Source organism: Daktulosphaira vitifoliae, unplaced genomic scaffold (assembly GCF_025091365.1).
Source record: "Daktulosphaira vitifoliae isolate Bord-2020 unplaced genomic scaffold, ASM2509136v1 Scaffold_1, whole genome shotgun sequence".
Lineage (NCBI taxonomy): Eukaryota > Metazoa > Arthropoda > Insecta > Hemiptera > Phylloxeridae > Daktulosphaira > Daktulosphaira vitifoliae.
Genome location: NW_026099572.1, coordinates 53,676,486 through 53,703,561, shown reverse-complemented (window position 1 = coordinate 53,703,561; position 27,076 = coordinate 53,676,486). Strand labels below are relative to the sequence as shown.

The window sequence follows — 27,076 nt, the reverse complement described above, 5'->3', positions numbered from 1 at the left end:
CTTGAAAAGGTATTCTACACAATTGTGTTACTTACAGATATGCTTCATTTTTGACATCTAAAGAATGAATTATTAAGCAAATAATCATTTTGAAAACTTTAATAAAATTGTAGTTGAATGAAACAATACTTTTAATTTTTAATTGCTTTGTAACGTGAAAAACATCATGGAAACGGTCTAATAGAGAATAAAGAAAAGGAAAAAAGGAGTTTTTGGAATTTTCAAAATGATATATTTGAATTTTGTGAAATCTTGTGATAATTTGTAGCAATGTGTGAGCATTGCATTTGGATATACATTGTGGGAGTTTTCGTTTGGCTTGTTGGATTTCTTTTACTAGATTCCGTCATGCATTGACTAATGTACAATGTTTTTTTTTCTTAGTCAACTACTTACAACTTCCCTTTTTCTGTCAATCTATATCCTTTGTCGCTTTTGTTACCGTCATTGCGGATATTAACAAGAGCTTACACTCACATCCGCCACCTAACCTTTTATTTTTTCTACAATTCTCTGACCCATTGTCGATTTAAAGAAAATTATTAGAAACTAGTCTTTACATATATATTAATGTCCAAGTTATATATAGTTCTAGTAATGTTATACAAAATAATATCATTTATTCAAAATCAAATCTTTCAGTTATTTTACAAACTCAATAATTAGGTTAAAACAAAACTAATAAGTGATTCTTATAATACCATAATGTGTTGTTAGATTAATGTGATTATTGAATAAAATTAATACTATTGTCTCGATTTTTCTCGAGACATAATATAATAATAAATAATTATACAGAATGATTATTTTAACACTACCGATTTATATAACTCGATTTATTTAAAAATATTTTAATAAATTGTTTAATTACATATGTATCTTTATTTATCTGTTATTAAATAATATTTTGACCCATTCCTTATATATTATATGAGTATGAAAATTATTTTTTAAATGAACACGTTTAATAATAATGATTTTACATTTAAAAAATATAAAGTTAATTTAATTTAAATTAATTAAGAAAATGATAGGTTGATAAAATATATTATACAGTATAAAGGGCAGGCTTAAAAATTATTTTATAATAGATAAATATGTAACTTACAAAAACCAAAAATTTATACTATTTCAAGAGAAATCTAGTGGCTAGCGTTTAATAAATCACTCTGTATAATAAAAAAACTAATACAAACTAGCTAATTATAACTAACTAGTTTGTAAATAGTAGGCAGTATCTAATAAGCATTGAAAACAGCCATTCTGTTTTCGTATCTCAAATACAATTTTAAAGACTAAAGAGGCAGTATATATTTGACCTAAATTCCATGTCACGTTTGTTTCGTATGACAAATTGAATTACTAAATTACTTGTATCAAAAACAATATCTATTTTAAATGAGCTCTGTGTATTTCTCTTAAATGTGCTCTGACGCATTATCTTTAGATACATTACATGTCATAATTTTTATCTGAACATCAATTTAATGATAATTGTATTACATTGTGTGATCAAGGTCCACTTCAAAATACAGAATTGTTCACGTTGCACATATTCTTCTCAGTAATTGGGAGAGCTCTGATTTGAATGTATTTAGGTGTTCTAAAAATATGATTAAAATATTAGTCATTATATTAGTAATATAGTATTAGTCATTAATACTTATATATAAAAAATAAAATATAAAAGTTACAAATTTTTTTTTTAAATGGCAACATACGTATATAATGACCTAGATAGGAGCAGAATGGTTAACTAGAAAAATACATTTATAAAAACATCAGCACTTCACCTCTTACTATATTGCTACATCATTAATAACTTCCGAAATACTATCCTAAAATTGTTTTCAGCCAATATATTATTATTTAATGAATAAGCTAATTAATAATGCATATTCCCAATATTGCTTTCCTTATGAAACATCAGGCATGAAAATAAAAAATATTTCATGATTGACAAGTTAAGAAAAATATGTGGCTAAAAAAAACAAAACAACATTTTTAATATAATTTTTATTTTTCAATTGAGTAGTTCAGTATAAACACTGTAAATACTATTGTTTATTACAACAAAACAAATATTAAGTTATTCTTATTATAGAGTGAAGTATTAAAAAAATAATTGTATATTACACTCTTGAATAATATAATTTATTTGACTTAAAATGGATTAAAATTATTTTTATTGTTTTATTAATATTTTAATTAAAAAGCAGAGAAACAGAAAGGTTTTCAGATAACGTTATAACCTTCTGTAATTAAATAGAAAGTTAATATTAAAATTAGTCTTTAATCAATCGTATATAAATTACATACAGTTTTTAATCAGATTAAAAATACCATGTATCAAAGTATCCTAATTGACCTTTTAGATAACATGTATACTAATGCATTAAGAAATTTTAGTTTAAAGCAAAAATGAATTACAAGTTGAAAATTCCTGAAAAATATATTTTCGAATTTGAAATTAATATCTAACAAAATATTTATTGATTACTACAATATGAATATTATGCATTTCATTTTGAAACATTCTTAAAGCTTATACATTTATTGTGATGATATTACCAGACGTTTGTGTATGACAGCCTATGGTTAACTAAAACGCGTGATTATACAAAGCAGAAGATAGAAAAGGTCTGTAATAAAACCACGTGGTTTTCAATTCAACGAGAAAATTAATTATTTGATTAAAGCTTTAACAAATAACATTTCACCGTTGTTGTCTAAATGAATACTTTCCACAGTATAGGATACCAGCCACATCATTTTACTAATATTATTACTTAATTCAATTTTAGAACCTTTGTTTCAAATAATATAGGTAATTGTGTTTTATGGCCCATGGTCTACTTCATATACGCCTCACTGTTACAATCAAGCCCAAACAAACAACATTGTGTGTTTAAAAGCATCTGCTACATACTGGTACAACTTTGTGTACACGTGTTATTGTATGTAAAACTAGTGTTATTTTGTAATATGTTATTGTTTTTAATGTCTCGTAAAGATACAAAAAATTATTGTGTTATTTAGATCATTTTTTAAGAGTAACTTTACAAAACTAAGATTTTACTATACTTTTTTTAACGTTTCACATTCCTATAAAAAATTCAACTTGCTATAAAGTTTAAGAAACCCCGTTTTATAATATTATATTTAATAGTGAAAACTCGTTTGAATAAAGCCTCACGCTGTTGTCTCGTCTGTAAGCTGGCGACAGAAAGTTAACGTCACTCTTGCTATTTGGATAATTTTCTTTTTAAATGTTAACAAAACCTGAAAGTTATATAAAAATAAAACAAAAAACAATTTAAAACTATTTCGTTGTTCTAGGGAAATGAAAATAATTAATGTCACTAAATTGTGATCAAAATATAGTATAAGTTGAGCTGTCCTTAAAATTATAATTAATTTCGCAAAGAGTGACACAAAACTATGTTTAAGAAAAGAAAGAAAGAGAGAGGAAAACTAAATACTTTTTAGCTTTAAATGATGTTTTTACTATTATAAAAAAAAAAATTTTATATATGACGGCCTAATATTGTCTGCATATTAAGTAAAATATCTTCATAAAAAATATTACATTGTTTGTATGTAGAGAATATATTTAGAGCCACAATTGTTTCGCAGTTACTTCTTATGACTTCAAAAAATTTAAATAAAAACCAAAATGGTTCGCTAAAAGGATTACATGTATATACTATCAATTTCGATTTAAAGTATCATTCAAAATCAGATAACCAGACATTCAGCATTGGTTTCAAACATTAAATTTATTCACAAATTGTTAATAGATTAAATATCATGTACGTCTACTAAAATTATTAAGTTTTTTAAACACATACATTTTTGAAAAAGTAATACTTCTGGAAAACTACTCCCATGTTCTAAATCTTAAACCTTCCATATTTTATCACAAAATACATAGTTAAAAAGTAAAAAGGAAATATTTCTGAGTATCTTTCTTAAACAGTAATATTATTTGATAAAAATATTTTAGTAAAAAGATAAGTAAATAAACGATTTCAAAAAGAAAATATATATATTTGTTAGATAAAAATGAAGTTCCTTTAATAATGTTAGTAAACTAACTGTGCTTATTTGTTGTGAATATAACACGAATGTATGTTTCGATGATATGACAATATACGAATTTTTTCATATCAACCATATTATATCTTGAAGTAATTTTTTAATAAAAATTTATTTACATTATGTTTTAGAGATATTTTCAATTGATAGAATAATGATAATAATACTATACATTATATATAATGTGTAGTATATCAACCAATCGCTAATTTAGCGAATTAGAGAAGAATAAACAGAATATTTTCTGATGAAAGTAAAAAAATGATAAGTCAAATTTATCAAAAAAGATTTTTTTAGCAATTAAAACAGTCAATTTCCTTTAGATATTGTAATATTGTTTTTGGTCACCTGAAAATTAGCTTTACTTGAAATCAGCTTTTAGAAAATATTCACAGGGATTGTATACTATAACAAATTTGCTCACTTTATTATTATATAAGTTTTCAGATCTTATTTGACTTACTTAAACATTTTCAAAATTATATAACACCAAGTGTCAATAAAAGTAAATAAATACAATATACAACTGAAAAAGACCACAAATAAAAGGAAAATACAGTTAGGGATCCAGTAATGTGGAGTTGAAGTATTTTTTTAGGTTAGTACTGATTGATATTTGACAGTGATTAAAATAACTGTTGTAAAACACTTCATTGCGTATTTGAAATAAATTTAAGTTATTTACCAAAAATTACATGATTTTTTACTTGAGATATTGATTACTCATAGAGAATGAGCCACCGAAACGTTTTTTTTTAATCATAAATTACATTAAACAATATGTAATTTAAATAATTTTTATTGATATAAATATTCCGTCACTAAGTAAAATATTAAAAAATAGACTGTTTTTACCGAAAAAAATGTAAGATCTTGAAAATCAAGATTTCGGATAGTTTTTCTTTTTTCATCTCAAAGTCAATTATATTCAATTTAATTTTGAGTAAATTTAAAGAGCTCAAGTTCTTTAGTAAATTTTTGGAAATTATCGATAAAAATTTTGCAATAATTCGTTTAATTTTTCGAAACTTATTTCAATATAAAATGAAAACTTAAAATAATCTACATTGACTATTTTATAACAACTATAACTATTTGGGACATTTCTATTTACTACCGGGACTAAGGAGAATATTTCTAAACTACGACTCTGATAGATTTAACTACTATGATATTTTGATGTTCCGTTGCATATAATTGATCCAATAAAAATGGCATATAAAGACGAAAAAAAGTAAAACCAATAGTTTCCCAGCTATGCATCGAAGCTAATAATGAAAAAATGATGTATATATGTTAAAATGTATTTAAAATCCTATTATTTGAATAATGCAAAGTATAAATAAAATATATCCGAAGAACTACACTATTTTTTGGATCGATTATATAATTTTTTGTAACTATAAAAAAAAATTTAAATAACTGTAGACACTTTAAGATACATAAAAAAATGCATACTGTAAAGTATCTAATCTAGTTTAGATAAAAGGTTTTTTTTTTAAATTTTTATGAACAAAATTTAAACTATATAATCAATCTGCTTTGGTATAATTATCTCAATACTATAGCTGTCAGTTAAATATAAAATGATCTTTATCATAACGTACTTAGTTTTTTACACGATATAAGTTAGCGAATATACATATATGCTGAAAATATAATCTAAGGCACATTGTGAGTTTATAAGTATATAATAAAGTCATAATTGACAATAAACGCTCCGTATCTATGATAGCCACGTCATAAAAAACTAATTATCTACCTGTAATTGTAATCCCTTGTGTGTTATTACATGTGTTATATTACATGTATAATAGATAAAAAAGTTAAAACTATTAAATTTTTATCATTTTCTTTTTTTTTCTCGCCTGAATCACAACTACTTGGGGTCGGCCAATAACATTTTTTATCTAATAAACGAATAAAATTATATTAAAAACTCAATTACCATTTCCTATTAAAACAAAAACTCATACTCCTTTTCTTTTTCCTCTCCTTAATGCCAACTATTTGGGGTCGGCCCAACTAAGTTTTTTCAGGACTCCTTATACTTTTAGAAAAATATTTTTACGCCGGCTGTCGACCTGACGCAACCTCAAAAGTCGTCTCTTACGACTGGTAGAGGTGCCATGGAGGTATTCTTATCCCTTATCCACAGGAATAAAATAAAAAAATAAAAACTCAAACATTTTGTTAAATTTAAAATATGTTTCCCATTTGAAAAAACAAAATTAACACCCTTATAAGTCATAAGGGATGAACTTAAAAAATAACACATAGCTAATAATTGAAGAATAACATGTAACTAATAACAGTTAACTAAGAAAAAATTTTTTTTTTAATTATTTTTATTCTGTAAGTAACTAAGTAGTGCGTTTTGTCATAAAATCACTCTATATTTATATATATTATATTTGCATATATATATATTTTATTTTTTTTAGATACAAATAATTTTCAATTTTATAAGTAATATTATTTTATGTTCATCCCTTTTATGTCTTACATTTTATATTTTATTTTTTAAATGGCAAAATACATGTTTTACAAGCCTATAAAATAGAAAATTATGTAATTAAAAAATAATTGGTAAATAAACAATTTTTGGTATTATGGAAGTTACTAACATTTTTATACCCAAGTGAGAAGACGAGTGAGGTTGAGAAATGTCTTATGATAAAAATAGTAGCACCAGCTCTTTACCATTTAGTCATTATTTTAAATTGTTATTAACTTCTGAAACACTGGTCTAAAAGTTGTTATTAGTCATTTTCTCTACTTTAATTTGACACATTCACTACAATATTGAATGATACACGATTAGTTAAAAATAAAATTTAGATATCTACGATGTATTCAAATGTATTCATTTATAAATCGATTATTTTTAAATGCTAATTTAATTTGTGTCATCTAATAACATTTACTTAAGAAGTTAATTTTTTGTTTCAGGTAAGTGAATATTTTCCGAATTTATAAATAAATCATATGGAGCTTACAAGTTTAAAATAAGTGAGTTTTACTCCACAATTTAAAATTGTAATTTGAAATTTAATGAAAAATTGAGAAAGAAATTATTTTATAAAATTATTATTGTTCAAAATGTTTATTTTGCAATTTAAAATTACTTAACCTTTATTTTGATAAAAAGGGTTAAAACAAAATTCTAACAGGTTATACTGGAGCAAATGTCTTTCTAGTGATATGCTTAAATTTTTTCGACTCAATTTTTGAAAATGTTTATAACGTCTGTTAACTTGAAAACTTTACCAAATTAAAAATTTATAGTGTACTATATGATTAAAAAAAGAAATCAAATCAATCGAGATAGTACTTGTAAAAATTTGCTGATATAGAAAAAATAACTTTTTTTTAATTCATTCTCATTATTTTTGTTTTTTGTGTAAAGAAACACTCTTAATTAAAAAAGAAACTATTCCATCAAAGTATTTTTTAATGGCGATGTTATTCATTATGACTGCACTAATAAAATTCATGTGATGATTTCTAGAATCGTTCCGAAAAACATTCTTTAAGCGTATTCAATACTAAGAAAAAAGAACTGGGTCAAATAAAAATAAAATTTTATAAAACTTATAAAAAGAATAATTTTAGTTCATCTTGATATACCGAGTAATTGGTTTATCAGAACCATTCGATAACTCGCAAATTAAATATAATATTGGAATAAAAATGTTGATTTCTCATAGTTACATATAATTCTTAATTTATCAGCTAATAATTACTATTGAGGATCATACTTAATACTTAAAGGGGTGTCAACTTTATTTTTTTAAATAGCAACATACATATTTAATTTACTTATAAAATAGATAATTATCGAATTAAGAAAATGATTGGTTTATAATAACTTTTGGACCAGTAATTCGGAAGTTATTAACAATTTAAAGTAATGACTGGAGGTGAATTGGGTGTTGCTATTTTTATCACTAGTCATTTCCTGGTCGTATTTTTTGTCCCGCTATGGTAAAAAATAAGAATAACTTTCAAGCTTCCTAGTCTGAAAATATTTAAAAAGGACATATTTTTAGTCTCAGTGCAAAGCTATAAAAAAGGTTTTATAAAAACGTTAATCTCCATGAAATGTTAATATTATCTACTAAATACGGTGATCTTTTGATATGATTATAAAGAAATTCAATGAAAAACTTAAGTACAGGAAGTTTTTGAAAATGTTCCGGGAACGACTACATTTTTTTAACATATACTAAATTAAAGCTTTTGAAGTGTACTCATTATAAAAAAATAACCCAAGGTTGTTCTATTATGAGAAATCGGCCATTATTTTAAAATAAGAAAAAATTATTTTCAATTGACCAACTAATTTAACAAAATATTAATATTTGAGTGAAATTATGAAAAATAGAAATGATGAAATTATAAAAATACAAATTATTGTGAAATTTACCAGATTTGCATCAAAGTTTTTTTTATGATAGTTATGTTAATCACTGCGATATATCATTTGTACTTGACCCATCTAGCTGTGCTACATACCCACCCAATATATTTAAATACTTATAATTCAATAATATTTAACCAAAATATATTATAAACTAATCAAAATTTATTGTAAGAAAATACTAAAAATAACTATATTGATAAATTGAAAAAATTACACAAATTTTATATTTAATATTTTTCTTCTTGGAGACAAAAAAATATACTTTTAATGTATTTAGAAAATCTTAATAAAATAATGTTTAAAAAAAATTGCAGCAATTGGTTATTGGATATATCATATCTTCGTGCCTAATTTTATAAATACAAAATTATCGTTCTTTACGTTATATAGAAAATTAAAGTAATAAAAAAAAAACTCAGCATAAAGGAGTTGTGGCATAGTGGAGACGTACCATATTTGGATCAAATATAGATGTTATCAAACAGTGATTAAAATCACTATTTTAAAGAATGTTTATTTTTTAAAAAGAATTGTTAGATTATTTCAAAAGAAAAAGAACGCCTAATTCTTTAATTATATCTTGATTACTAATTATATTACTAATAAATATAATACACGAATATTAAAGAAATTAAATTTATTGCGAAATTTATATATCCTTATTTTGTATTATAATTTTCATAGAGAAATGATTAAAAATTATAAAATAGTTGTATATTTTGTTCTCTTTGACAAACGTGTATAAAAAATGTGTTGCATGAATTTATTTATAAAAAAAAAAAGAAAAGACAGTTAACTATCTTAATTTGATCATTCTGATCTTCGTTAGTTAATTACTATTTCAGTCATGAAATTGAAATTGTAATTTATGATAAGCCTATAACATTTTCATTTATTATTAATGAATTATAAACGATTCATTAATGATATTTGACTCAAATATCATGTAACATCTTAAGCTGAGATACAATTTTCTTAATACATCTAAAAGCACAATTATAATATCTCTATCATTTGCATGTTGTTTTTGCTCTTAGCATTGTTGTGCGTTTCATAATACACTAGTAATACAATGATAAAAAGGAATATGACCTTTTTATAACCAACGCCCATCGACGCACTTCCGGCTTCAAACAGTTATTGAATCTGTTTTTATTATATTATCGCTTATCTTAGAAACGCCGATAATTTTTTATATTTTATGCAAATGCAATTTACGTAATCAATTTTTCATCATAAATCGACAGGAGAGTATCGTCATAAATTGTTAGCTCATCTAGTACTCCTCTATATTTATTGATATGTACAAATCATAGAGTAATAAATTCGGATCGTAAATTAAACGGACAAAAAAATAAAAGAAGAATTGTATAAATCAATTGGCATTGTTTAAACAAACGTTTTGGTGACTCCTTCAGCTTATGACAACTACTAGTAAAATAATTTAATATTTCATTTAAACATTATATTTCAATAATATATAAATTTTTCATTAATTGAATAAAAATATTTAATGGTTTGTTTAAAAGATCAAGTATTAAATAGTGAAATTTTAAAGAATTTTTAATAAAAACATTGTTTGATTGTTATTAACTTTATCATTCATCTACTTACCAGTTTTATTTTAACGGTATTAAAAACTTTATAATTGCTGTAAATTTTAAACTTATGTAAACGGTTTTTGTGAGTAATCTGTGGAAAAATATAAGGAAATAATTTATATTTTAAAATTTTTTAATAGTAATTAACAACATTCTTTTTTTTGTTCAAATATGTCCAGTATTCTTGAGGTTTTTCAATTTCAAATGATAATCAATTTCTTTACTTTATCGATTAAATATTTTGAAATTTTATTATTTTGAACCAATTGACTTGATGAATGTTGTGATTTAGGCTTTGATTGATTTATTTTAAATATAATTTATGGAAAAAACAATTCTTATAAACATGATCTTAAGAGTACCCATCAACACTAAAAATCTTAAAGTAATTTCTATTTTTGAAAACACACATTTACGTTCTTTTTTCTTTAAAAAAATTGAGAAATTTAACTCATAGTTAAAGTCTTATACGTTTATATGAATATATATGCTAATAAATTTACTGACTAAATATAATCATTTAAAAATGACAATTCTTTAAAATTTAACAATGTTCAAAGCATTGAAGAAAAAAAGAGTATAATGTTATCTTCATGGCGAAACCATGAAATTCAAAAATGTTCAAGAGAAAGAAAAGAAAACACTCTTTTGTTTATCTGACGATGAAAATAGGGATTTTAATACTCAATATTATCAAGAAATTATAAAGAATTATTTTAATATGCTTCAAAATTATAAGTATGTATTTATAAAAAAAAATTACTATTGATTAATATAAAACTGTTTCAATTTCTCCGAACTAAAGTACAGCGTAGGTACTCCTTGTCTATATTTTGATATCATTTAAGAAAACGATTTCAAATTTTTAATATAATTATTTTGTGTTAAAAATTTTTTCAGTAAAATAAAAATAAAAAGTTGATTTATACTTTTATAAATTAAGTAATTTTATAATATAAATTTTGATTGTTTGAGAAGAGCATTCAAAGTATTTTATTATCATGTTCAAACAATTGTTGTGGGTATAAAGTATTTAAATAAGATATATGATTGAGGAAATAATTCTCTTAAATTTAGGGGGATGCTTCTATGACATTTCCGAAAAAGAAGAATAGAACATTAAGAATAAATCCCCGGGCAGTAGTAGATTTTGATTATAACATTGTAGTTTTTATCGTATTGTTTTTGAAACAAGAGCGTATCAAACAACAGCGCATTTTCGAGTTAAACTGTGTATTATTTGACAGTGGGAGTCATAGTATTAAACAAACAAAACTTATGTTTAATTCCTTGTTATGATTTGAATATAAATATTTATCATTCTCATTGTACCGTATGAAATGTTATAAGTTCAGTCAAATTTTATGAATAAAATGTATATTAAAACTAAAAAAAGATCATTTACTCCACAAACAAAAATGATAAAATCTAATTTGAACTATTAACAAAATACAATGATACATTAAATCAGATTATAAATGCACATTTTCAACGTTGTGCAATTTATAAAAATCAACGTACTGTGTGTAATTTAAAGTTAATATGAGTTTCAATTATGTTCTGACTACTCGTGTGTTCTTAATCTTTTAAATTTCGCCTGGCGCTCAATTCAGCCTCGTAATCGAATTAATGATTCGGTTTATAAATATATAACTTTTTTTAAGTAATTAAGCATGGAAAAAAATAATAATGTCGAAAATGTATTGGAAACATTTGATAAAAAATAATTTTTCCAAAACTTAATAAAATATTAGGAAGAATTTTTTATTATTAAGATTTCTAAAACTTAAACTTTAGGCCAGTTTACACTAAAAGAAAATTAGTTTTTTAGAAACTAATATCCAAATTGATATTTTCAACACATTATTAATGATATAATGTTAATGTATATCATGAACAACAAAAATTTAATTATAAAAAATAAATATATATTTTTTTTAAATTAAAAATTAATTTCATTAAATAGGGTTCAAAATGCTAAATATATGTAATTAAAAATTTTGATAGTAGTTAGTTGTTTTTCAAGCGTTTACTAGTAATGAAATCTATTATTTAGCTGATAAGCCATACGCTAGTCATGTAAGAAGTTTGCAAATCATCAGAAAATATTACCATTAAAAAAGAGCACACTAAAAATATAGGTGAAACAAATTAATAATTCCTGTTAAATTATGGCAGATCGAAGAAATACTCCATATTTAATATAACATAATATAATAATTTAATATAATATAATACTGATTTTAAAACAAAACTTCTATGTAAAGGGAAGTATTTGTATAATGTATAAGAGAAATATTTATTTGTAATCCGATAATAAACATAATTAATGATTTATAATTGTTCATCTATTTGTTCAGAACATAGTTAGCAATGGGTTTTGATTAGGTTTTACTACTCTTATAAGAAATCATATGGAGTCAAAAGAGTTTTTGTTAAAAATAATAGATATTCATGATTTATATTTTTAGACATAAGTAGTTGGTATAATGTGGCCTTAGTACTTGGTTTGTAGTTGAAAGTGAGGAAATTATCAATGTCAGTTGGTATGTTCACCAATAATTTTTCAATTTGCTTTAGTACAAGCATACTACTTTTTTCGTAGGGCATGCAATTTTGTGTGATTTAAAAAATATGACTGAATTAAAGGGTCAATTATACTCATCATGTATACAAACTAATGGATTAACAAATTTACCTCACGAAATAAATGGATCATTTAATTTAGAGTATCTAAGGAATAAAATACTATTCATAAAATTCAATGTTTTTTGAAAAAAATTTATTTGTTCTTGCAAAGCAGTTGCCTGTAGTAGATGTAAGTACGTAGCTGTGATATTAATAAATTTTAATAGGTAATAATATTAATGTATAAATTATATGGTTTTCTACAAATAATAAAATTCTTAATAAATTTTGAAATTAAATTTTCTGTTAAAATTATATTTTTCAAAACTAATACTGAAATCAAAGTAATCATAATATGTATTATGAAATATTAGTGATATAAATAAGTACTATCAGTACTTCTTTGAGTAGTCAATATTTTCATCGCCAGATCGCGTATTGCATAGCTTGAACGCCTGTGTGTTATAAGACAAATTATCTTTTAGAACAATTTCCATATTTCAATCCTTATATTATTTTATATACTCTGTAGGTATTTAAGTCATTGAATCATTTTATTCGTCTTCAAGGAATACATAAAATGCGTTATAAGTTTATTTAAGATCGCTCTAGGCATTTTATAATTATTCTACAAAATGTATACAAACAATAATTTATTAATATATGTCTACGTTTTTTTAATAAGATAATCAAGTAATACAATTGTAAGACGTTTTTAATAAACATTGTAAGAAACAATAGTTTAATAATTTTTATTATGACGAGATAAATTGAAAAAATAAAACCTACGAGAACATATAATTATTTTTATATTTATATTCACAAGAACCATTGATTTTAATGTAAACTAATCATTTGCGGTCTTAAATCGTAGTTCAGTAATTTTATACGCTAAATCTTCAATAGACAATAAAATAATATTAATCTCTGGTAATAGAAAACTATTTTAACTGTCTTTTGTAGAAACTTTCTACTTTTAGTATTAATATTTAATAATAACTGTCCATTAAATTATATTGTGTAAATTCATCTTTATTGCATTGTTTTATTGTAGCTATACGTTTGCAAGATGTCAAAATTTAAAAAAAAAATAAAAATAATAGCTTATTTTTTATTAACTCAATAAAAAATTCAATTAGTCATATGTTATTAATCCAAAGGTCCATGTCTCATAACAAATTATTTTTACAAACAATTTGTATAGTAATAATAATTGTTCTAAATAGTTTTAGGTTTTTTAAATATTTGTACACACTATTTAATTTATAGATATTATTTACTCAAATCCTTCACCTCTCTGCAATAATCGAATATAATGATAATTTCTTTATTATATTAACACGAAATATTTTATACTTCATCATATTTATTTACTGAAAATCATCATAGTGTTTTATACAATAACGACATTACAAGTTAGTTAATATTTATATTGCTTTAAAAATATAGTAAATTTGGGACTTTTTAATATACTTATGTATTCATAATTTTAAGTATATTATTTGATAACTAAGATAGGTGTATGAACAGTTGAATTAGTGATATTGTTTTGTTGGAGTAAATTAAAAAAAAACTTTTGAAATAACAACTAAATAGAAAGGAACAAATCTGTACCTTGGTACAAGTAAAGAGTATCTACAATAATAAAAAATAAAATTTTCAAATAACTTCATAGTTACTTAGTTGATCATAGTTTATTATTTCAGATAAGTCCTAAAAAAGAATTCTCACTCTAAAGTTTACTAAAGTAAACTTACATTATGTTGCTAAAATACTTAAGAATTCTATAATAGTTACTTAAAAATAGAATTTTTTTCCATTTTTATAGATAGACCTTTTTGGCTCAGGAAACAAAAATATAAGGCTTAATAATTTAATTTAACGTTAAGGCAATAGCGTCAGTCAGCAGATGGTGATCAATTTATATTAAGGAAATTAAGCTCGAGTCGTCTATAATATTGTTTTCTCTGAATCTTCTCTACTTTTACAATTTATTTTACTTATGTAAATGAAACATGTATATTTATTGAGTTTTATTAAACATTTGTAATTTTTTTCTCGAAATTTTAACTATTGACTTTTTGACTATTAAACCAATAAAGTAAAACAAAAATTAAAAGTTTTCTCAAAAAAAATAAATAAATAAATAAAACTCATATAATTTATATAATATTTTTAGTGCTGATTTTTTTTTATCGATTCCGATGATTGAGAAATATAAATTTACTACAAAAAACCCAGCACAGTGGGGTCGCGGCACAGTGGTGACGTGGCATAGTTGGGTCAAGTATAATGATATTTGACAGTGATTAAAATCACTATCATAAAAAACGCTTCGATGCGAATCTTTAGATAGTGTTTAATTTTAAAAAATTGGTTGATTATTCCAAAAGCTACATGATCTACTATTTCTTTATTTATATCCTGATTAAGATAAAGTATGTCGAATAAAAGAGGGATATAAATATTATTTCTCATAAAAATTGTATTGATGTAAAATGTAAAAAATAAAATCTAGTATTTTAACACAAAAATAGCATTCGGTAGTCATTTTCACCATGAAGACAAAATAAAGTCCGAAATTTTTTTTTTGCATAATAAAGTATATTACATTAGCTTTAATTTAAGATATATATAAAAGTGTCAGACCTTCCGGAACATTTTCAAAAGTTAAGTTGAAAAAGTTAATTTTTTGTAAAAAAGTTGTCATTTTAAATCCCCCCCTGTGGGCAGGTAAAGGGTCAGATTTATAAAAAAAATATACCCAATGAAAGGCTAAGACATCACGTATCTATACAAAAAAAATTATATTGATCCATACATTTTTTAAAAAGTTATAGCAGTATAAAGTTAAAAACATAAAAAAGAATTTTTTTAAAAAAATGTATTTTTTTTATTAACTTTGATGTCTGTACGATTTGTGATCTTTTGACGTATCGTTGGAAGAAATCCGTTCGAGGAGAGCTGAGAAAAAGTGGTAACAGACACAAAAAAAAAACACATTTTAGTAAAACCAATACCTTCTCAGATTCGCATCGAAGATAAAAAATTATGCATATTATATAACAAAAAATTCTTATTAAATATTAAAATACTATTTAAATCATACAGTATTTATTATTTTTGACATATGAATATATTTCACGTAAAATATGAATTATATTATGTGTTAAATATAATTATATATGTTATAATTTATCAGTATATAATAAAATTTTCCGATTTGAATATCTTAGGTTTATTTGATTCAGGAATAATATAATTTATAAAAAAATACTGCAGTGTTGCTAGTTTGAAAATTTTAATTGTCTACCTAAATGAAAATTACTATGATTATTCAATTAAAATTATGTAAGAAATTAACTTCTTTTAAATGAACAGTTATTATTGTTATTATTATTATTTGTCAGTTCTTCCAGTTACATAAATTAATGTAAATAAATGAGAAATTGGTATACATATTTGAACGTATACCAATTTTTTAATAGTATTGTATTAATAATTAAGACTTCTTAAATTATACATTTTTGAATTCATATGATGATATAGTTTAAGATACATAAATGAATAGAGTATGAGGTAATTTTTATCTGTAAAATCATGATTATTAAAATTTGTGCTTAACTATTTGATACAGTTTAGAGTATATTATAGTAAAGGTTCAACTTTCATTTTGTTTAGTCACAATCCTTGACTGAAAGGTTATCAATCATTATTAACATAAAATGTCTATTAATCAATAATAACCATAATTTTTAATCTTATTAATTTCTACTGCCATAGATTTACATTAGAAATGAATTAAATTAAATTTTAGAAAATTAACGTGCAATATTTTCTTAAATATTTTTTTTATTGCCTTATAATAATAAAACATGACAGTATTTTAGATAGCATAATTTAATATTTAAACTACTTCGATACAAAATAAATATCAATAATGCTTTAAATCGAACTAGAAAGGATAAAAATGCAACTTATAGAGGGTGACTTCGTCAGTGAATTAATAATTAATAATTTTCGATTTTTTTAAAGTTCTTTATTTTTTTATTTTTAATGACACACTCGTTAAGTTAATATATACTTGTTCTTTGAAAGTTCTCTAATTTTATATTTTATAAATATTTAAAATTAATTGACTTTAAAATTTTAATTAATTATTTTATATGGACAATTGGAATTTTCAGATGAATAAACAGTTAATTATATAAAGTTAATGTTTTATTAAAAATTGCTTTATTGCAATAAGACATATTTTAATTTGTTATAACTTATTTTCTTATAAAAACTAGTAAAATCAACTGACGATCAGAATAAATAATTTTTAAACTAATAATATGTGCAGTTCATTCACTGAACTTTCATGTTATTCTTGTATGACTTCAACATCATCAAAATTTTTTAATTTAAGTTTAATGTTAAGTCTTAATCATATAATACTGATGTGGTTTGAATAATTTTTGAATATTTTAGGTCTAATTATCATTACTTAGATGCATAAATTATCGAATAAATTAAACAATTCTTTCCGTAATCTATCATTAAAATTTACTCATTGCTGCTATTATCCAATGCGTTTTAATTTGATATAATACAAGTATAAATATACACATAATAGCTGAGCCTATTTTATGATTTCAATATAAATAATATTTATTTTTATATATATAAGATTGAATATTTTTATTCAATTTTCAAATATCTAAAAAATATTTACTTATTTCAATGAATTTTAGTTGTTATTTTATTTGTACAATATTTGTTAAATCATGAAACACCAATCATAATTGATTTGTCATAAATTCTATTGGTTTAATAACATGATTAGGTGAATGCATTTTTTATGTTATAAACTCTAATTAGTTTGTTTTTATGAATGTTATCACTAAGTAAGGTGTTGTTTTGAACTTCTGAACTTGCAGAATTAAATAACAAAATCAAACTTGTTCAAATATTTGTTTTGATGATCTAATAAAAAATGTTACACAAAAAAAGTGTAATAGAAAATTTGTTTATGTTATTAATTAAAAATGTTCAGAGCTTAATTAATAATTAACAGTTTTAATTATTATTTGAGAGTTTTCAATCGTAGGATAACTATATAAACGTGTACTATTTAAAGAAGCAATTGTACTCATTAAAAAAGTAGTTACAACTATAGTAAATTAGTAGTACGACTTTATGGATAATTACTGTTCAATAATAATTATCATTGTGATCACCAAATTTTGAGATACCATAACAATTTTTTTTAATAATTTTTTTTATTAATCATAGTGAAATTTCAAAACATAACTAATCTATCATACAAATATTAAAGATGTATATATATTTTATTTAAATAAATTTGAGTTAAAAAGCGTCATAAAACTCGCTTAATATTTAAGGTGTTAATGGTATTATCTTTTTAAGAAAATTCTTGTAGTTATTACTAAAGATATTATATCTAAAATTAAGATATTTTTATAGTATGATCATAATGATCAAAAACAATAACCTAGTGTTCCTTTAGCGAATAATCTAAACTAACGAAAGTAATAGTGAATTCGAAATACATATTTGATTCCTAGTCTTTTGTAAATTATGTATGTCAGTAATTGGGAATAAAAGATAAGCATAAAAATATTAATTTATGCTTGTATAGATTTAATAAATGATCTCTATTGGTATGACCCTTATAAATAAATATATTATATTTATAGGTTATAAGTTTAACGTTAAATTCAAAAGCAAGAATCTGAATCAAAAGTTATTTCCAAATTAAGAGATGAATCAATTATTAATGTGTCCTTATTTTCAGACAATTTTTTACAATAAAATTGTAGTATGTACATCTAATAAATACATTCTGATTACCTTTTTATTGCATTACTAGCGTTATTTTCTTATCTGAGACAGTAACAAAGTATACACGATGACCATTTATATAAATAGGTGATTAGTTCAGTATAACAGTGTAGTTCTCTTCGTGTGTTTGTCATCAGCAGACCACTTTAATAAAATATTAATTTTTTTCGCATAATATCTTATAAAACAATACAAGTTGAAAATGGTCTCTGCAAAATTTTTGTTGATCGTTGGAGCAGTAGCTATCGCACAAGTGAGTCACACGGATTATTTACAGCATACACTTCCATTTTTCTGTTGTTCAAATAAACTATTTGACAATACTTTTAAACATAGATCAATGCTAAGCCTGCCGAAAGCAGTGATTGGTCACTTCCATTTGAAAAAAGCTTCCAAGACATTGCTAAACAAATCAAAGATGTAGTTACTGGCTCAAATACTGAACTCATTGAAGCAGCTAAAACAAATTTGAACAAATTCCAAGACCAATTCAGATCTGGACTCGCTTCATTATCTGATACGGTAGCATATTATTTAATAGTTTAAGTGGTATGCAAACATTTTACATTTCATTTTTAATATCATAGATCGAAAAGAAAACTGGAGAATCTGAGGTGTTGAAAGATGCTGTTAAACAATGGAAAAAGGCCGTTGACACCTACAACCACAGTGTTCCTGCTGACCTTACTGCTGACAAGCTCAACGAAAAATACGAAAAGACTTTGAAATACATTAAGGAACAAGCTAACGATGTTTACAAGAAAGCTCAAGGAAACTCTGAAGTCGAAAAAGATATTAGAGATTTCACCAAAAAGCAACTTGACTACTTGATCGATAATCTTAAAACCGTCCAAGTAAATAATTATTACAAAAAACATAACAACGAACCAAAATTAAATTATTAAAAATTTTTCAGACCAAAGTAGCTGCTGCAACCAAAACTAACTAAAACAATGCTAAACAAACCCGGTAATTAATGAAAAAAATATTATGTGATCATCAACAGTTAACTACTAATGTACCAAATCAATTTTTAATTTTAAAAAATTGATAATTTATTTATTTTCATAGAAATAAAACACATTTGAATAAATATAGATGTTTTTTTAGTAATTTATTTGATAATTATTATTTTGTATGTTAAATAGTTTAGATTCTGATAGTAGTTTTTACATAAAAAAATAATAAGTCAATTGTTTATTATTAAATAATTACAAATCTTACTCTTAAGAAAAAAAAAAGTTAATTAGTAATTAAAACTCTACTTTTAGGTCTCATTATATTTTAGTTAGAGTACAGCTTTTGATTAGAATTTTTAAATGGTTAAATTCTATTCTAAGTAATCAAATTTAAATTAAACTTTTAAACAAATATCTGAAAATTTCAATTACTAATTAGATACAATGAAATTATATAGGAATATTTTTAGAATTATAAAAAAATATTAAAAAAAAAAAAAAAAATACAATTTGGATCAATGTATATTTATTAATTGAACTTAAAGAAAAATTCTTTACAATAATACATTGAAATATCTGAAAAAATAATAATTTCATTATAATTAGAAAATTACTTTAATAATAAAGCTTTAAAGTGAAATATTTTTTTAAATTCATTTACAACTCGTAACAAAAGCACAATGAGCTAATTTAATTAAACAATTGAACTTTTTAAAAATTTATTTGTAAAATTAATAATAATAGTTGTCAATACTCATTAAGTTATAAATTAAAGTTTCTGTTGTTAACAGATTTATTTTGTTAATTTGAGACTACTTAAAATATGAAGTATACGTAGGTATTTTTTTATTATAAAATCAATGTAATTAAAGAAAACCAGAAAAATACCTATATTTTATAATACTAGATATAATACTATAAATCCAAGTTCATGTTCATAGTAGAAAATAGGTGAAAAACATTTATTCAGTCAAATTAAAGTGCTGAATTAGAAATTGACTTGTTGAAAATTTACTTGACTAAACAAAAAATATCTTGATCTACTGTAAATGTACAGAATTACTAGAATTATATCGATTCATAATATAGGATTACAAAAATAAATTATTTTATTTACCATAACTAATTTTTAAGAAAATTATTAATTAATAATTAAATAATAATTACTTAATAAAATCTTATATTAATTTAAACTTAATTTAATACGTCAACCAAGAAATAGATAATTTTATAAGGATTTAAAAATCTTAAATTTGTGTGTTTTGATTAAAAATAAAGAAAAAAAATTTTTGGACACATAAATATAGGAAATCTTGAATATTTGCCACTAATACTGTTTTTTTTGTATACTTTACCAGATTATTTTATTTTTAGGTAATTAAAGTCATTATATACTTTTGAACGATAATTACGTAGTTGTATTTAGATTTTACTTTTGAAAATTGTATAATTAATTATTTATAGAATTATGAAGAAAGGTTTTTAAGCTATTTGCTTAATACTTTATACACGTCAACACTCTGAGTAATCTTGTAATAACTATTTATCAATAAATATAAGTTTTTTCGACGTTTCCGGAGGATATTTATGAGAGATGGCTCAAGTAGCAAGCATTAATGCATCTTCGAAAATGTTGTAACAACTAATATTTTATTAAAAGTTACGATGAACTTTTGTTGCTCATTATTATTATGAAGACATTTTTTTTTAAGTCTTAATAATGAACTTTATTTTATTGTAAATGAATAAGACTGATATGTAGGGGATGTTAAGTATATAAATAAAAAGCTTTTATTGTTCCAATATTTTGTAACAATCTCAACATGTTCTTTAAACTATTTGTTTAAAAAGTATTTATTATTCAAGTAAATTAAATATGAAACATCATTAGATTTATCAGGAACAAGTCTAATAGACAACTGTAAGTTATTCGGATTCTTCAGTAAGTTGGCATATATGAAGTATAAATCAAATATTAGAGCGTATTTAGTAAATCGCTTATAAACCTTTCTTTATAATTATACAAATCATTAATTATAATTAATTCTTAAGTACAATTTTATGTATACAATTGTCATACGTAAGACCTAAATATCCCATCATATTTGTCGTTAAAAATGTATAAGACTGTATTATATCATTACTTTAATTGCTAAAAATAAAAAAAACTCTGCAATATTATTTTATATATCTTACACTTTTCCTTGGAAAATATTCAAAAAATCAATATTTTTTGTAAGTTTTCTAGATTTTCCTAAAATTTTATATAACTAGCAGTTTTTTCGATTTATATTTATTAAAATAATCACAAAGTTACTATCTTTTACATCATTATAAAATTATATATTTGTTAGTTAAATATAAAAAAAGTTATACTCAAAGTTTCAGCTTTTTTTTTTTTTTAAAAAAAAGACTTCAACTGAACATCAAAATAAAATATCAATTAAACAGTCCCAAATTTTGCACAAATCTTATTAAACATACTGAATCCCCTTAAAAATTTTTTTTTAATATTATAATAATATTTTTGTAGTATTATATTTTTTATGATAATTTCACTGTGTAATTATTGATTCATTACTAATTAATAATTTTCTTTGAAATATTTCATAGTTATTCTTATTCTTTATAATAATTACTTTATGTTTAAAATTATTTGTCAAAATCTTTCTGAAAACATTTAATTTCGATAACAGTATTTAAATACCTAATATAAAACCTTATAATTTTAAGTTATGTTATATATCTAAAACTGAAATAAAAATCTAATTGACGATTTTACAATTTTCTATTGTGACTTTACATATTTAACACTATTATTAACTTTAAGTCTCTATAGAAACATAAATAATTGATTCATTTTTGTAACTATAAAAAAAAATATTTACGTAGTAAATAGTTTTATAAAAAAACGAGTTCCACTCTAAAATGTTATCTAAAATAAGTTATAGACCAGTCAAAATTTAATTTAATTCATTCTTTATCTAATTATATAAAAATAATTATAGGTTTCTATTAAATTTTCAAAACATACCACTAAAAATTACACTTAGAAATAATTTTATTTTTACAATAAACTCTCATGTTAATTGATGATTGTCCATAAAAATAAAAACTTTGTTCTTAATTTTCTGAAAAAATCATTCAACGAAAAAATTGAGGCTAGTATTTATAATAAAAAACACTATAATAATGTAAACTTTTAATCGGCTCTGGTGTGAAATTTTTTTTAATTATAATATTCTCTAATTACATTAGAGGTATTTAAAAGTTAACATATACTGACAGTGACGTTACTAGGAAGGCACAGGATCCATGCCTCCTAAGATTGCAATATGCATTGCTCAAATGAAATGATGAGATATAAAAATGTCCAAAATATATTTTACTATAAAATTTTAGCTACAACACTACTTGCTATCTTTTAACATTGATTTAAATTATTTGATCAGATTTATTATAATTTTTGTTAATGTATTTTTAATGAAAAATAATATATAGCCTGAAATTATATTTAAATTTTTGTTTTGGTAGTTGATTAGCAAGAATGTTTAATTAAAATATAATGTAAAAATCAAAAATTTCGATTGTAGTTTTAACAAAACTTATTGATATTTACCTCAAAAAATTATTAAGAAAAAATAGATGTACATTTCATAAAATAGGCAAAAACATTGATTTCAATAAACCTAAAATTTTTTTAATAAATGATCAGCTAAGTTAAAACTTATAAACACATATGTACAACAAATAAGTACATCATATGGATACAATATTATATAATATAATATGGTTGTATAAAAAATATAAGATTAAACATTTTTACATATTAAAAATGTCCAATTTTTGGCTTTCTAAATAATTTTTGTAAAGAGAAATTACCTTTTTTTGCAAACCATTATTTCTGATTAGTTATCCTTTAATGTTTATTGTATATTTTCTTTAAATGAGTAACCTGCAGGTCTGTTAACTGTAAATTTAGAATTTCATTTTTTAATATATAATTTATATTTATAATAAAAAAAGAAACGACGGGATAGTTAGATTTCAAAGTTATTTGGCTTTTTTTGTAAATTTAGTATGTATAGTTTTATATTTCTTTTAACTTTATAGTCTATTAGACCATAAATTACTGTTTTATTTTTAAGATGATTAAAATTATAATTAAATAAAATATTTTTAGTTTGATTTATAAAAATAATAAAAATTGTTATATGGTTATATGATTTAAGAATCAAATCCGTGTAAGTATTCGATTACGTTAAGTAATTTTAATGAGTTGGTAGATTAGTATAACATAATTTATGGGCCACACACGAGTGACATTTGTATTTTTTTGTTGTATTTATCTAAGGTATAAGATTTTCTAAGCAAAAATCACTGTTATGAAATATGCACAATGTTAAATTTCTCCAAAAACTAAAAATAAATACTTGTACCTAAAATGGTGTGAGCATTTTATATAATATAATGTAAATTATCATAAATTTTAATAGTAATATGTTATTATACAAATTGAGTATTAATTGATTTAAAATAATATTATTTAAAATTAAAAAAAAATTGGAAAATTAAATTTTATTTTAAATGATATAAATGTGTAATGAATGTAATTTTTAACGTGTAATTTTTATCTGTTGTTCAAGTACTTACTTTATGAGCAAATAAATTTTGATTATTAAATTATCTTTCGCTTACTTAATATAAAATAAAAAATAAAGTTTATGAAAATAATGAGCCAAAAGTTTATAGTTCAATATTTTTTATTTCTTTTAACATCAAACTAATTCGATTGATTGTCGTAGGTACTATAAATTAGACTAATTATATTTTCTACTAGATGTATTAAAAATAATTGTAGGATTAAACACCTTTAAAAAAATTGCAATTATTGTATTAAATGTAATTTATATTTTGCTTGAGATAAGTAAATAACTTTGAGATTCATTGTTTTTATTAAATGTAAATATAATTATGGATTTATTGATATTGATTTCAGATATGTAATTATTTAATGTGCACATGTCTTCATTCATCGATAGCAAATATATTTTATCTAATTAAATATAACTACATTATAATAACATTCATTAATATTTCCATAAAAAGGTGGTAGAAATTAAATTTTATCATATGATATACTCCGATATAATAAATTAATTTCAAGCGCCAATAATATAAATAGTTGCTCAGGTAAATCTAATAATGTTGTATTAATCACGACTTTTTCAAAGATAGACTATAGTCTTACCTCTTTTTTAAACTTCAGGCATTAATTATTTCATCATATAATAATGATTTCAACCAAAATTTTAATTGCTGTTTTGGCTGTAACTGTTGCCATAGTAAGTAATGTATTACACTATTTTTTTTTAAATTAATATACAAAATATATTATTTAATTATTTCAAATATAGGTCTATGCCCAAGAAAAATGGTCAACCAAATACGAAAATCAGATTCATGAGATTTCCAAGCAAATGAAAGAATCTGGTACCAACTCTGAACTCACTGCACAGGCCAAAAAAAGTATGACTAATTTCCATGAACATTTCAAGTCTGATTTAACTGCATACTATGATAAAGTAATAGATTAGAAAAATACGATTTACGATTCAATACGATTATAGTAACGTACAATTATGACTAATTTTCATATGTTATTAGCTCGCAAAAAACCCTGAAGCCTCTAACGATTTAAAAATTTCTGTCGGCCAATGGAAAAAGAAGGTAGATGAGTACGTAATAAATTTTCCTGATACCATGACTGATGAAGTTGTTGCTGGAAAATTTGTTGATATATTGAATTACATTATTCATCAATCCGAAGAAGTTTTTCCTAAAGCTCAAGGAAAATCTGCACCAGAAGAAGAAACTAAAGCTTTTATCGGTAGTATTCTGGACAAATTGGTCGACTGTTATAAATCTTTACAGGTATGTTTGATATATATATTTAATAGCAAAAAAATTTTAAAATTTAATATATATGTTTTAAAAAAAATTTCAGACAACAGTAAAAGCTTAAGTCGTAAGAAAGTGGATAATGACAGTTTCAAGATTAAGGAAATGCAAACAGTACAACATCAATTATAATAATTATATTATAAAATAAATAAATATGTATGTAAATTTTATATTTAATATAATAAAAACCTGAAAATAAAAAAAAATTTCATTTTAAATGACGATTTATTTGATAAAAAAAACCTAATAACTTATCTAAATATTTTAATATATTATTTGTTTAAATCTCTATGTTTAAACTGAGAAACGCTGCGAATTATTAGATAAATGTAAGAACGAATAAAATAATAATTCAAATAATTTATTTACTTTTATATTAATTTAAAAGACATTCTTAAAAATAAATTAATATGTTTTATTTTATTGGTGATTACATATCAAATATAAATATATTTAATGAATAAATAATAAAATAGCAAATAGAAAATACAATTGGTGTGAGCTAAATTAAATTCACCTCAACATCGGTAAAAATTAGGCTTACCTAATCTGTAATTAGGTTTGGGTTCTGAATATTTTCAAATATATTTGATGAATGATAAAAATTCATGTATTAAATATGAGTTTTTCTTATAACCATTTGATTTCTCTTAAAATAATGAGTATTTTAAAAATATATATTTTTATTGCATTTTGTTAGTTCCATATGTATTGTCATTAATCTGTTTTATAATAATTTTCATGTCCATATCTTAATTCCTATAGGGATGTCAACTTTATTCGTTTAAATAGCAACATATGCGTTTATTTATTTTTTCCAAACTATCGTTTATCCTGCAAGGTGCAAAGAGTATAGTATAATAGATCCAAAAAAAAAAATTAATTAGTTAAAATATAACAAAGAATAAAAAATGTTTTGAATAATATTGAACACTTTACATTTTGAATACAAAATTTTAATTCGAGACAATTATCAAAAAATTAATACAAATACTTAACTTTGGATTAATCTGATAATTGATAACATATTTAATATTGATAACATAGTTTTTATTTTGGTAAATATTGTGATATTGTGTATTTACATAAGACACAATAAAAGTAACTTTAGAGAGAAAGTTACGGGTTTTCGCAAAACCTTTTAAAATTTAAAAAATATAACATACTTAATTATATAAAGTCTTGAATTCAATGAAACTAAGTTACAACGACGCTGTACATTGACTATAGGATGACCTAATATATTGAATTTAAACGCAACAAATCAAAGAAATTTTTTTTGTACTTTTTCAATTTTAGCTTCGACGCGAAGCTGATTTTTTAAAAATTAATAATAAAACTGTGATGTGTTTTTTTTGTGCCTGTTACTACTTTTTCTTAGCTCTCACCGAACCAATTTTTTTCAACGATATATCAAAATATCACAAATCATATTTAATCGATGACATTACCCTCAAAAATTTAAAAAATTTCTCTTGTTCCCCGTAAGTGGGAAAATGACAACTTTTTCAACTTAACTTTTGAAGGTGTTTTAGAAATACTGACACTTTTAT

General features: G+C 22.6%; 3 protein-coding genes and 1 long non-coding RNA gene across 7 annotated transcripts in view; 3 read left to right on the top strand and 1 right to left on the bottom strand.

The window, feature by feature from the left end:
* LOC126904733 (neuroligin-4, Y-linked-like) overlaps positions 1–27,076 on the top strand; it is a 169,257-nt gene that overhangs the window by 100,538 nt on the left and 41,643 nt on the right. The gene's annotated exons all lie outside the window — the stretch shown is intronic.
* LOC126905019 (uncharacterized) lies at positions 1,391–24,463 on the bottom strand. Its single transcript, XR_007703853.1, has 4 exons — positions 24,213–24,463; positions 23,442–23,529; positions 1,722–1,981; positions 1,391–1,603 (listed from the first exon to the last, which is right to left on the bottom strand). It is a non-coding gene; the product is annotated as an uncharacterized LOC126905019 (long non-coding RNA).
* LOC126904973 (uncharacterized) lies at positions 18,687–19,697 on the top strand. Its single transcript, XM_050684380.1, has 4 exons — positions 18,687–18,853; positions 18,937–19,122; positions 19,188–19,454; positions 19,517–19,697. The coding sequence occupies exons 1-4, from the start codon at positions 18,803–18,805 to the stop codon at positions 19,547–19,549; spliced, it is 537 nt and encodes a 178-aa protein (XP_050540337.1). The 5' UTR covers positions 18,687–18,802; the 3' UTR covers positions 19,550–19,697.
* On the top strand, positions 24,737–25,741 carry LOC126904994 (uncharacterized). The gene is made up of 4 exons (XM_050684401.1): positions 24,737–24,904; positions 24,977–25,144; positions 25,227–25,493; positions 25,567–25,741. Exons 1-4 carry the CDS (start codon positions 24,854–24,856, stop codon positions 25,582–25,584), a joined length of 504 nt encoding a protein of 167 aa, XP_050540358.1. The 5' UTR covers positions 24,737–24,853; the 3' UTR covers positions 25,585–25,741.